The sequence below is a fragment of the Trachemys scripta genome, chromosome 22 (assembly GCF_013100865.1).
Source record: "Trachemys scripta elegans isolate TJP31775 chromosome 22, CAS_Tse_1.0, whole genome shotgun sequence".
Taxonomy (NCBI): Eukaryota; Metazoa; Chordata; order Testudines; family Emydidae; genus Trachemys; species Trachemys scripta.
In genome coordinates this window covers 2,676,547-2,689,311 of record NC_048319.1, presented here as the reverse complement: position 1 = coordinate 2,689,311, position 12,765 = coordinate 2,676,547, and the positions used below count along the sequence as shown (strand labels likewise).

At 60.2% G+C, this 12,765-nt stretch overlaps 1 protein-coding gene across 5 annotated transcripts in view; it reads right to left on the bottom strand.

The window, feature by feature from the left end:
- Nucleotides 1-12,765, bottom strand: part of NCAN (neurocan) — a 58,150-nt gene that overhangs the window by 9,125 nt on the left and 36,260 nt on the right. For all 5 annotated transcript variants that reach the window (XM_034755398.1, XM_034755400.1, XM_034755396.1 and 2 more), the window contains exons 8-10: nucleotides 9,413-9,529; nucleotides 3,789-3,902; nucleotides 2,148-2,306 (exon numbers count right to left, since the gene is read on the bottom strand). In XM_034755398.1, the coding sequence (XP_034611289.1) occupies nucleotides 2,148-2,306; nucleotides 3,789-3,902; nucleotides 9,413-9,529 (390 nt within the window). The remainder of the gene's footprint in view (nucleotides 1-2,147; nucleotides 2,307-3,788; nucleotides 3,903-9,412; nucleotides 9,530-12,765) is intronic.

The following is a 12,765-nucleotide window of genomic DNA, read 5'->3' as shown; positions in this document are numbered from 1 at the left end:
AAGAAGAAAAAATAGAGTCCAACCTTCATTTCCCAGCGTGGCCGGGTCCCCTCTGCAGCACCCGCTCCATAAGAAGCTTTTACAGATGCCCCTGCCTGCGAAGCGGCGCAGGGACGGCTCCGCGGATGGTTATTTGAACCTGGGCTCTCGGCTGACAGGTGCACTGGGCGTGGGGAAGAGGTTGGATGGACGCCAGCTCAGCTCAGGGCTGGAAGAGAGCTGGGGCCTGCTGAGACCTGCGGCAGGCGTGTGTGCAGCGGAGGGGCTGAGCGGAGGAAGAGGCAACAGGAGCTCGGCCAAGCCAAAATGGTTTGTGCATGAGGCTGGATTGAAGCCATTGGAGAACGAAGTCTTCTGTTTAGCTGCAGGCGCAGGCAATGGGGCAGCCCTGTGCCCATGTGCCGGACCCAGCGGGACCCCCTCTAGGGGGGAGCAGGGCACTGAGGTGGCACAATTGGTGCCAATGGGGACAAAGGCTTTATGGTGTGTGTACCCTGAGGCCCAGCAAACTCACTCCACACAGAGCCCTGAGCCACCCATCAGAGAGCAACAAATCCGGGCTGTGGTGCCCCATGCCACTTCCCCCCGGCCCCCCCAGCAACAGGCGGGATGCTCCGTTTCCATGACGAGCCCCCGAGCCGGCCAGGCCCCCACCGCAGCGCTTCGGCTCTTGGCCCAATGAACGCCCGGCAGAGGAAGGCCTCTCCCAGCCAGAGCGGGTCCGAACACGGAGATGGCAGCACTTGGAGAATCAGAGCAAACCCGAGTGGGTCGGAAATCTCCCCCGAGGCGTCCCGCTGGCCAGGTTTTGCGTTGGAAAAATTCCCAAATTTTGTTTCAAAACAAACGTTTTGCTTCAGAATTGCTTTTTTTTCTCCCCATTTTTATATCACCTGCCTTGTTCTGTCCATTATTTCACGCCATGGCAGCAGGGATGGTAGCTCATAAGGCACGTTGTGCGATGCCATATTGTGACATCATATAACCAGTGGCACTGGAACAATGTGTGTGTGGGGGGGAGAGTCACTGAACCAAACTGTAAACCCTGTATATGATGGAAACCACTTCAAGCCGGGGGTGCTTCCGTGCCCCCAACACCCCTAATTCCAGTGCCCCCTCCCGCATCTGGCTGTGTAACCCACCCTCGGTGGGCGGGAAAATGTGCATTTCGGAGTATTCCCCATTCAAAAGGGAGAAGCTCTCGAGAGAAGGGAGTGCTTTCATTTCACAGACAAAAGCAGGACATGATGCAAGGGCTGGGAGCTGAAGTCAGACTGGAGATCAGAGGCGCATTGTACCAGCAAGGGTAATTAACCATGGGAACGGCTCCGCAGGGGAGGTGGTAAATTCTCCATCATTTGGAGGCTTTACATCAAGAGTGGGCGTCTCGGCCACATGTTCTTCAGCTCATGGAAGAGTGAGATTCTCTGGTCTGTGCTTTGCAGGAGGCCGGGCTAGATTATCACAAAAGCCCGCTCGTCTGCAGCGCTTTCAGCAGCAGATCCGAGTGCGCTTTACAAAGAGGTCAGGATTCTTATCCCCATTTGATAGATGGGGAAACCGAGGCACGGAGCAGCCAAGGTCACCCAGCAGGGCAGTGGCAGAGCCAGGAGGTGACTCTAGGTCTCCTAAGTCCCAGTCCAGATTAGACTGGTCAGACTGGTCCCTTCTGGCCTTGGGAATCAGTCTGAGGTTTCCACGCACGACTAGAACCATTTCCTCAAAATTCCAGTGGCCACACTGCACCGGGCACGGTTTCTGATTCCCTGCGAAACAGCGCCCTCTGAATCCTACTCACGAGGCTTGGGCTCCCGGCAGCGCTGGGATTAGAGGGCCCGGCGCCCACCTCGGAGGCTTTCTGCAATGCTTAGCCCTGCATCCCTCAGCACATGGCCCCACTACAGAGTTGTGCCGCTCTAACTCGCCTGGGAGAGGATCCTGTATATTTCCCTACAGCGATCTGATGAAAGCAGCACAACCCTCCTGAGCGTGAACACAGCTATCCGGGGGGGACGGGGTTTATACCAGTGTAACCACATCCACACTAGGACACCACCCCAAAGCCCTGCTAGCACTGAACCCGGGCTCTGCCCCGCCACTCTCCCGGCCCACGTCAAGCTACAGGAGAAAGGAAGCACCCGCCCTACTGTTAATGAAGCCGTGCTCCTCTGGCGAGTGGATGCTGGCCAGGTGGCCAGCGCGCCGGCGACAGTCCCGCTCCGCGTCCTCCCAGGAGCGCCGATGCGCAAAGTAGCGGTAGCAGTGGCCCTGGAACTTGTGCCAGCCGTGATCGCATCCCTCCGTGTCTGCCGCCAAGTGGGGAGAAATGGAACAGGTTAGCAAATGCCATCAGCACCCCAGCATCGGCGGTCAGAGCATTGGGGGCAGGAGTCCTGGGTTCTATGCCCAGCTCTGACTGGCTGGGTGGCGCTGGGCCAGTCCCTGGCCCACCCCGTGACTCGATTTCTCCCTCTCTAACTCGGGGGAAATGAGCCATGACCTGAAGCTCCAACATCGGCACAGCACCGGCGCTTGCTGCGTGGAAGTTGCCGGCAGAGCCCAGGTCTGATGAACGCTCGGCAGAGGCGGGTGGATTTTCCGCAGAGCGAGTGAGCTGGGAAGGCAGCCAGAGCCCTGTTTCCCATTGCTGCGCAATGGGCTGCAGCGTGCCGCGGACACAGTCCCACTCCCAGAGGGGAGCAGGCGGCTAATTCCCTGGCCTCAGAGCTGGGGCTCTGCTCACAGGATCTTATTACAAGCGTCCTTGTCTCTGGCAGCCAGGATGACAGCACCTGAGACGAGGCAGGGGCCGTGTGGGTGGTGCCAGGTGGGATGTTGCTGCTCTGAATCGCACATGGACCAACCCCAAATCACCCGGAAATTCACTTGAAACTAGAGGTCTGCTCAGTCCAGCCTGGCCCCGAGCCGAGCGCAGCCGAGCTGAACGTGACCCAAGGGCATCGAGACATTTTCAGAACTGACCCAACAGCTCTCCTGAGCCCGTGTCAGCACGGACGCCTCGGCCTGCTGGGGACTCCCTGCTCCCCATCAGCAACCCGTCCCTGGCTGCCTCCTGCCCATGGAACGGCAGGGCTGAGACCCAACCCTCTGGTGCCGTGCTGTGAATGCTGCGGAGCGAGGGGTGCTGCAACCCGCCCAGCACTCAGCCAAGGGGAGGAACCGTGTGGCCCCTCGCCAGGAAGAGTTATCAGAGACGGGCTGGCTCAAGGGGTCTGGCTGGTCTCAGACCCTCGTACCCGCGTCCTGTTGAGTTTGGGTCGGGCTGCAAGGCTCCGCTTGAAAGTGAGTTTCACATGGCTGCTCGGTCAGGCGTTTCCGTCTGACTGTGTCCATCCCTAGATTCTTATCTATCCACTTCCTAGCTCCTGGTCTGTCCGTCTATCCCAACGCCACCATCCAATTCCCAATATCCTGATCACTCTCTGGCTCGCTCTCCCTCTCTATCAGGCTGTCCGTCTGTCTTTCTATCCTGCACGCATCACTATGGAACCTGACAGCAAGAGTCTGGGTCCCCTCCTCCCATCTCCACACTTCGCAGTTGTGAGGCCAATCTACAAACCGGTCCCAGGTTCCCAGCCCCCAGAGAGCCCCGCTTGGGCTGGCCCCAAAGCAAACCCCCAGATCCTGATCCCGGATCCAGACCGGATGTGGAACTGCCCTTCCCGGGGCTGGCTCTGATGTAACTCCATCCACTCTAGTGTGGTTAAAGGGGCCGCGGTTCCCAGGATCACACTGCAGGCCGGGCCACGGGATGCCTCGGCTCTTACCTTTCTCGCACAGGCTGTCCCCATAGCTGGGCAGGCAGAGGCAGACGAAGGAGTTTATCTCGTCAATGCAGGTGCCTCCGTTCTGACACGGGCTGGACAGGCAGTCGTCAATATCTGCCACGAGAGACACAGCAGCTCAGGGCCCAGCGGCGATACCCCCCTGTGCGTTGGGGATGCACACACACACACACACACACACACACACACACACACACACACACACATGCCTGCTCTGCCTCACACACCGAGGCTGACGGCGTGGGCGTTAAAGCCATGGCTCTGGCTGGGGGAGCTGCCTGGGTGATGAACTGGTTCTGGGGGCGCCCGGGGCTGCCCCACGGCGGGTATGTGCCGGCAGCTGGGATGCAGCTTGACACGGCTTCTCTGGGGAGATAAAAGGGCTTTAACGAGCTCTAATGAGGCAGGGTGTCCGATGGAGCGCAGCCTCTGCCAGCTTGTCCTGCTGACAGTCCCTGGTGCTGTGGCCCCCAGGATCGGGCCCTGTGCCCCTGGGGCTTGGCCCCAGCCCTCCTTTATTTCTGGGGGGGAGTTCCCACAGCTCCCTCCCCCATCGTGGAAACCAGAGCTGGGAAAGACCTGTCGGGCCCCATCGGAGGGGTCGCATTCCCTGGGGTACAAGCTTCCTGTGGGGCCCCCCAGCAATGGCCTCCCCTCCGCCTCAGAGACCTCCTGCTCTCCAGCCCATTCCACCCCTGTGACACACACACTCCTGCGGCCACCGTCAATTCTCGCCCCTGCCCGCAGCCCAGGCGGATGCCTGCAGATGGTGCCCATGCCCCTGAGTCTGTCCCCGTGCCCAGGCACTTGGACATGGCTCTCCCTGAACAAGTGCCAGCTGGGGAGCAGGAATTCCCTTCTCCCACTGGCCTGAGCCAGCCCTGCGATAGCCCATCCTGCTCCGGGACCCAGGGACTGGGGGATGGATGGATGGAAGGCAGGGCCACGGCGCCCCGGAGCAGCTGCCAAGGAACCTGGGATGCTGGATGTCACCTGCAGCAGGACTGGGGAGGATGTGGCTCTGGCTAGAGACGCTTCCTGATACATCGGTATCAGGGGCTTTAGGAACAAACCAACCAATCAACCCCACTGACTCCTACTCCCAGCCCTCCAGCGCCCTGGCCACCCCAGAGAAAGCACGGCCTGGTCAGCTGCAGATCTGTTCCTAGCTCGCCGTGGGGGGTTATGCTGGGGGAGGCTCCCTGTTGGGTTTGCTTTATGGAGAATGCGCCCCTTTAAACAAGGATCTGGGGGGTCCGTAGTCATAGACAGACACAGAATTTAAAGGGACCTGCTGTACGTCACAGGCCGCCTCCCCCCACACTAACCCCCACAACCGACAAGAGACCAAAGTGTCACAGCCCGTAGGAGACGAGGCTCTGATGTGCCACAGGCAGAGAACAGGAGGGACCCAGGTGAACCAGCACCCACGTTCCCCGCAATAGCAGGGAAATGGTTACGTGAGACCCACCCAGATGACCTGCACCCCACGCTGCAGAGGAAGTCGGAACCTCCCGCCCAGCTCCCTGCCCGTCTGACCTGGGGGAAAGTCCTGCCTGACTCCACTCCTGGCGACCGGATAGACCCTGAGCATGTGGGCAAGACCCAGCCAGCCACGCGCCCGGGTGAGGGAATCACTCTGAGCCAGGGACCAGCAGATCCCTCCTCTGCAGCTGGGCAAGGAACCCGAAGGTGCCCAGTCGGATGCCAGCCGAAGCAGCTCACGGGTCGTACGTGCCGCCAGGCTATGAGGCGTGGGGGTGGGGAGCTCAGTTCTCAGCCCGTTGCAGCCTTCAGCTGCCCACGGACGGGATACGCCAGGGCCTCAGTTTAGCGATTTTGGGCGTCACAACAAACGAGGGCAGCCATCTCCCGACGGCGCTGAGGAGCTGGGGCTGCCAGTGGTGGTTGGACGCCACGGTGACGGGCACCTTAGAGAAACCACGGAGAGAGAGAGAGCGACAGACCAGGATCTAGGGCTGGAGATGGATGGATGGATGGATAAACCCACTATGATCTAGGGATGGAGATAAACAGACAACTAGGAGCCAGGAGCGGGGCTAGCGAAATGATTGATGGGAGAGGATTGAGCTGACGCTGGCTCTTTCAGGCAGGGAAAGGGCACAGCTGGTTGCATCCTAAGTAAGAGATTAAACCCAGAGGATATCAGCCGGGCTGATGGTCTCCGTGGAGCAGCTCAGCAGCTGGGACATGCGCCCCCCTGCTACCCCGCGTTAATATCGACTGGGGCTAGCTCAGCGGCCTCATCCCGACCATGGCCAAGTCACAGACACAAGAGAGGGACTTCGGGGGCAGGCCCCGGGCTGTTATTACCGCTGGTCCTGGCCCTGCCCAGTCTGGTCACGTGGGCAAAGGGGGGTGGGAGAGGGTTTGGGATAGGAGTGAGCGCCAGAGATGGCAAAGGGCAGCAGCCCAGGAAGAAGCAGAATCCCTGGGTGACCCCAGCACCCCCACAGCGCTCTGCAGTCCCCTCTCGGCGAGACCAAAGGCCACCGGGACGGGACACACAGGCCACCATCTCCTGAGCGACTGGCGGTTCTGGGCGAGGGGTTCAGTGTGGATGGAAGTGAAAGACAAGCAGAAAACAGTGCACGGCTCGCTGCTGATGGCCCTCAGTCCAGACCTGCTCTGCCCATGTGCCACAGTCCAGACCCACAACGCCCGGCCTGCCCCCTGCTCTGCCCATGTGCCACGGTCCAGACCCACAACGCCCGGCCTGCCCCCTGCTCTGCCCACGTGCCACGGTCCAGACCCACAATGCCCCTGGGGCTCCCACACAGTTCCCATGCACCTTAGTATGGACCTGTAGCCCTAGGAGGCCTCTCCCGTTGCTGTAGGCCCCACTGGGCCCCAGCACCCCACCTGCCCTGAGTGTGATGGACACAAGCCGGTGTCTGCCGATGGGGACACCCCGCTGCAGGAAGCTACTTTAGGCCCAGAGCATGATGAGAACAGAGACTCCCCCCCTCGCAGTGGGGTGGGGCAGGCTGATCCCTCCCCAGGCCGCCGCCCCACGGGATCCCAGAAGTGGGGTGAGGCGGCTGCTTAGCGCCAAGAGGCTCAGGGCGGAGCGTGCCACCGGGCTGATGGCTTCACTAATGGGGTATCGGATTCTCCCTGACAAGGACACAGTGCACCTGCCATCGCAGCGGAGGCCGCTCAGCCCCGGCTGCCCTGCTCAATAGCACTAATTGGAGCTGATTTATCTGTGGTTAATGAATTATCGGGATGATGCTTTCGATTCTGGCAGCTGTCCCAGCGCTGGTGCTGAGGGCTGGGCGGTGCGGGCAGCTGGCCAGGGGGCACCCGGGCGGGACTAGTGATGGGAGACTCTGGGAGAGCACCCAAAGGGGCAGATGTCTGTACGGCCCAGGGCTGGGCTGGGGCTCCCTGGTGGATTGCCAGACCTCTCGGTAGCTAGTGCTGCAGGAAGTGTCGGAGACGGCCCGTGCTGTCACGATTTCCAGCCCCACTCCCCGGACCCACTCCCCAGCCATTCTGGGGCAATTCTCCGGCAGGACGCGGACACCTGTCTGCTCCAAACCCCCTGCCATCACGCAGGCTCCTGGGGCCTGACCCTAGCCCACCGGAGCTCGTGGAAAGGCTCCCGTTGGCTTCGGTGGGCTTTGGACAGGCGCTTAGTCACTGGTGGAGCTGGAGCAGGGCATAAGGCGGATGCCACGACCCTCTTCCCCAGCTGGCGCTCAGTGGAAGGATGCTCCAGAGGTTGGGGCTTTATCTCAGGAGAGCTGGTTTCAGTGCCGCACTCTGCAACGGACTCACCATGTGTCCTTGGGCAAGTTCCTTAGCCTCTGGACATCAGCCCCCCACCTGTAAATGAGCTAATCGCCCTGTCCTGCCTTCCGGGGCAGTGAGGAGAAATCCGCCGCAGTGTGCCCAGTGCTCAGCTGCCACAGCAGTGGGGGCCCGGTGAGCCCCCCCACAGCCAGCGGGCGTGTGCGCAGTCAGGCCCGAGCCTGTCCCTGTGCAGGAGGCACCGATCCCATCTGGGAAGGCGCCGAGCGGTTCGTTACCGTTTACTGAGCGGTAACAGGGAAATCGATGGTGCTTCAACGTTATGACCCGACTCCGGAAAGGTTTTTTTCTCCCCACGTGTATTTCAGCCTCTCTGGTTTTAAGCCTGATATTCCAGTGCCGGCTGCCCCAGGCCCTGGGCTGACCTGCAAAGCAGGGCCGACGGGCAGGGCCCAGGCCTTGTGGGAGACGCAATGGGCTCCCATGGCAGCTTTTCCGCGTGGTCAAGAGCCAGTGTCTCCTTCAGCAGCCCCTGACCTTGGGGAAAGGCGCCGCGGGGGGACCCAGGAGAGCGGTCTCTGCCACAGACTCCGTCTCTTGGAGCCTCAGTTCCCTCGCTGGGCAATAAGGATCCTCCCTCTGCCTGGCCAGGGTTCGTGCAGCACCCTGCACAACAGGGCCTCTAGCTCGTACAGGTGGGGAAATGAACACGCTTGGAAAGCAAGATCTTCCCCTCCCTAGGGTTCCCCCCCCCGGGTGAAGTTTGGGGGTCCCCCGTACCCCACTGCACCCCCCGGGAGTGCTGCCCAGGGGGAAGCACAAGGAGACGGGGGGTGGTTGGGGAGGAGAAAGAGGATTAAAGAGGAATCAGTGAGGTGCCGTTCCCGTGCCAGCTTCTGCGCCAATTTGAAATCAGCGAGTGTGGCGGCCCCAGCACTGTGATAATAGCCTGAAGCCCGCAGTGCTTCATCATGGCACAGGCCTGGCATAAGGTAGGGGGTGAGATCGTCCTCGCCAACCATTCACGCTCCCCGCCCCTCGCGGGGGAACGGGGCCAGCTCCTGGCGCCACCGAGCCATCAGAGAGGTTTGTAACGAGCAGCCTGCAGCCCCTACATCCCGGTGTGCCGAGCCCTGATACAAGAGACAGACACAAAACTGCAGGGCAGGGAGCCTTCAAGCTGCTTCCATCCTGCCTGAGGCCCAGACTGGGAGCTCTCCGGGGCAGGGACTGTCTGCTTTGTTCCTGTCCGTGTGTCCCCCGGCTCTGCAGGCCTGGGGCCTGGTCTGAGGCTCCTAGCACCACCCTAAAAGGAACACTGATGCCAGGAACAAATCTAGGGTGGACTGGCCTTTCCGGAGACACCCAGCCCTGGATTAGCCTTCGTTTTTAGCCAGGGGTTTTACTTTTCTCTGGGAGCAGAAACATTCCCGGGAGAGATTCCTGCATCCCTCAGAACGAGCTGGGGTTTCGCTGCCCATTAACCCCTTTGTGTGGAGGTTTCCATAGTGTTTGTAAGGCTGGCAAGAGGGGCCCACCTGGCTGGAGTCTGAGATTCCCCCCAGGGCAGGGGTAGGAGCAGACTTAGCTTTGCACCCTCCTTTTCTCAGCCTCCATGGCTCACTCCATCCTCGCAGCATCTGCCAGCCAGGAGTCAATCAGTGCCCACGGGCACCTGCACTCCCATCCCCAGCCTGGCACCGCCGCAGAGACCAGGCAACGGCCATCAATTTCCACGCCTGCCCTTGGCTGGATTTGAACCGGCGACTCAGTTTGGCCGGGCAGCTGTTCTCAGCCCCTCCTGTCTCTGCAGGGCCGAGGCCACTCACCTATTTCGCAGTTCTCCCCGGTGAAGCCCTGGTCACAGCTGCAGCTGTAGACGGTTCCGTTGGACTGGCAGGTCCCGCCGTGCAGGCAGGGGTTAGTCTCGCAGGGGTCGGCCTGAGCTGCAAGACACAAGGCACGGGTGCATGGGCATAGGGCAGAGCTCGGGCCCCTTGGGAGACGGGCGCTGAGGCCACTGCTCAGGCTCCCCCCTGCCCCTCTCAGGCCCCCAGGACCCACGGAGATCACTTCACACATGGGCCATCATCAGTAATCTGTGTGGGCTCCTCACGAGCAGGGTTTGTTCTCCGGCTCCACTGGGCAGCCTCCCTGCATCTCTGCTGCAGCCATGCGCGCTAGCGGGTCCTTCGCCCACCCACCTGATACCAACCAGGGGGGTCACTCTGTGGCAGCTCCCTTCAGAGCAAGAGACCCAGGGCTTGTCTGCACAGCCCTTATCTCTGTCTCTCTTGCGAGCGCTGCCCCTCACCCAAGTCCCAGCCACACTCAAAGGCCTCTGGCTCAAGCATGGGGGTGCTTTGCACTAAGCCGGCCGGCCGACGGGCCCAGTCTACACCCAAGTGCTGCTCACACTGTTGTCACTGCTCTGCAGTGTGAATACAGGCCTGAGCCATCTCAGTGCTGCTAGTCCTCCGGTGCCTTCCCACAATTCCTTGCCATTGCCCTCCTCCCTGCTTCAGTCACGCCCCAGTTCGTCCAGCCTGGTTCAGAGTTTGAACCCCACGCGGCTCTGCCCTGGCAGCAGGGCTGCCGTGGGAACGGGGCCCTGAGCGAACTCCAGGAGACAGCCACATTTGCACACTCTGGTAATGTGCTCGCCTGTGGCCATCTGCTTGCCCCAGGCCCACCCGCTCCGCTCCCCAAATGAAAGCCCAGCTCCGCAGCCCTCTCTCTCCTTCTGGTCCTGGTACGCGCCCAGCTGTTAAGCCGTGACAGGGTCTGTGCTCTTGATCTCTGCAAGCTGGGATTTTTCTCCCGCTTTTATTCTGGGCCCGCGTGCGGGACCCGCCGTGCACGCCCAGCACCCAAACGCAGCGTTAAAATATGCAAAAGATTTGCAGCGAAGGCAGCTCAGACGCCTGCCAGCTGGCTCGAGTTGGAATCTAATTCTTTCTTTTTATAATTAGTTCTGACTGACTTTAAACAGTCTCTGGGGGAACCAGCAGGCAGCCCTCGCATGGCAATGAGGAGCACAGCCAAACGCCAGCAGCCCTGCAAAGTCCGAGATAGGCGAGCGGACTTCTCCGCCGGCTGAAGTGGAGGAATCTCGCTCCATTTATCTACACAGAAGCACTTAATGAGCAGAGAGGACACACCAGGCAAACAAACAGCTGAGCCCCTCCACCAGGAGCGTTGCAACGCGCAGGGTGAAAGCCCCTGGCGGAGGGAGAGAGACTGGATGAGCCGAACAGCAGAAGATGGCTCCTCCAAGCAGCTTTGACATGCTGTGTGCTATCACTTGGCCATAGGCTCGGACCTGCCGGGTACGTCTATACCGCAAAGGACGGTGTGTTGGTAGCGTGGGTAGGAATCCCCCCACTAGCGTTAATCCACCGGCACGGGTAACAACAGCAGGGAAGATGCTGCCACAGGGGCTAGCAACCCAAGCATGTGCTCAGGGTCCCCCGAGTGGGGTTGTACCTTGGAGTCCATCCCTGTTCCCTGCTTCCCACTGCTGCCTCCAGAGCCCCCTGCTAACGGCTGGGTTTTCAAGTACACAACGCCGAGAATTGGGGCCAGATTTTCGCAAGAGCTCAGCATGGCTAATCACGAGTTCTTGTAAAACAGGCACATTCTTCCTACAGGAATATTAAAGGCGCAGCACTGCAAAAACAGAATCTTTCTCTCTCCCCCTCCTTCCTTCCATCCATGGTACCTCGTTCGGTATCAATTCAAACGAGAGGTGGCAAATCTAAAACCAATGTGAGGAAATACTCCGTTACACATTCATCAGTAACCTATGGAACTCCTTGCCACGATATAACACACCCATCGATCTATCTGTCCCAATACATCTATCTAATCTAATCAATCTATCTATCCCCATCCACCCTCTCTATCATCTATCTATCCCCATCCACCCCCTCTATCTGTCCTCGTACACCCCTCTATCTAATCTAATCTATTCCCATCCACCCCCTCTATCTAATCTATTGATCTATTTATTCCCATACACCCTCTCTATGTATCCTCATACACCCCCTCTATCTAATCTAATCTATCTATTTATCTGTCTATCTAATCTCTTTGTTAGATTCTCATCTTTCTGTCCCCAAGCTGGAAGAAAGTGGGTCCCTTTGATTTAGATGCAGCAGACCCCGAAGGGGTTTAATGCAGAGACTAATGATGCCCCCTAACCTTCGAGTGTGTCTCCCGGGAGCTACGTCTGCCACCATCTTATTTTTCAAACTGAGTAACAGCGGCTGCATGGGGCGCTGCGTCCAGCGCAGGAGCAGGGCCTGACCAGGAGGGAAGGAGTTCACAGCCAACAGGCTAGGCCAGGGCAAGCCACTCTCAGACCCAGAGGCCCCAGCTAATTGTGCAGGGTCCAGCAGGGTCTATTTCCAGCCCAGCCGAGAGCCGGCAGAGGCGGGATCTCCCCTGCAGGGGAGCCGCACGGAAGGCTTGGCGGTTAGTGGGGGACTGACGGGATCGCGTGGAGGGCTCGGTGCTGGCGTGGGGCAGCACAATGAGCAGGGGCAAAGAGGCCTCAACTGGAACGCCACCAAATTCCCCCCGGGCTTTTCCGTCGGAGCCTTCGCCCTCCCGCAGCCGACTTCTCAGTCCGAGCTCAGGGAGCCACGTACGGGGGCGAGGCCCTTCGGTCTCACTTCCAGCCGTTGGGGTCATTTGCATCCAGTGCGTGATGCCTGCCGGGCCGCAGCGGGGCTCAGCCGGCTCTTCAGGGCTGATGGCTGCGCCCCGGCACTGACCCCACCGCCCCGGCAAGGGCTTAATTAGGACCCGGGGACTGAACAGCGAGTTTCACCAGGTGCTCCAGGTTAATGGGATAGCAGCCTCGTTTCCTGCCAGCATACCTGGCTCTGCATGGGTGCCGGACTGCACCCCCGAGTTTGTTAGTGCAGGGCTGCCTGCAGGTGCTGGGCTTCCCACTTCTCCGCCTCCCCAACCCAGCCAGAAAGCAGAAGGGGTAACAGAGGAGAGCAGTGCCCGGTGGTAGCTGGGACTGGGGAGAGCTGGGGCCAGCGCTGATGGAGCAAACCCCAGCAATCAGGCAGTCGCAGCGCCCCTAGCCAGCCAGGGCGGGCAGATGTGCTGGAGACAGGAAAAAGAATCCAGGAGCCCCGCGGCTGTTTGTTTGCTCGGCAGGCATCAG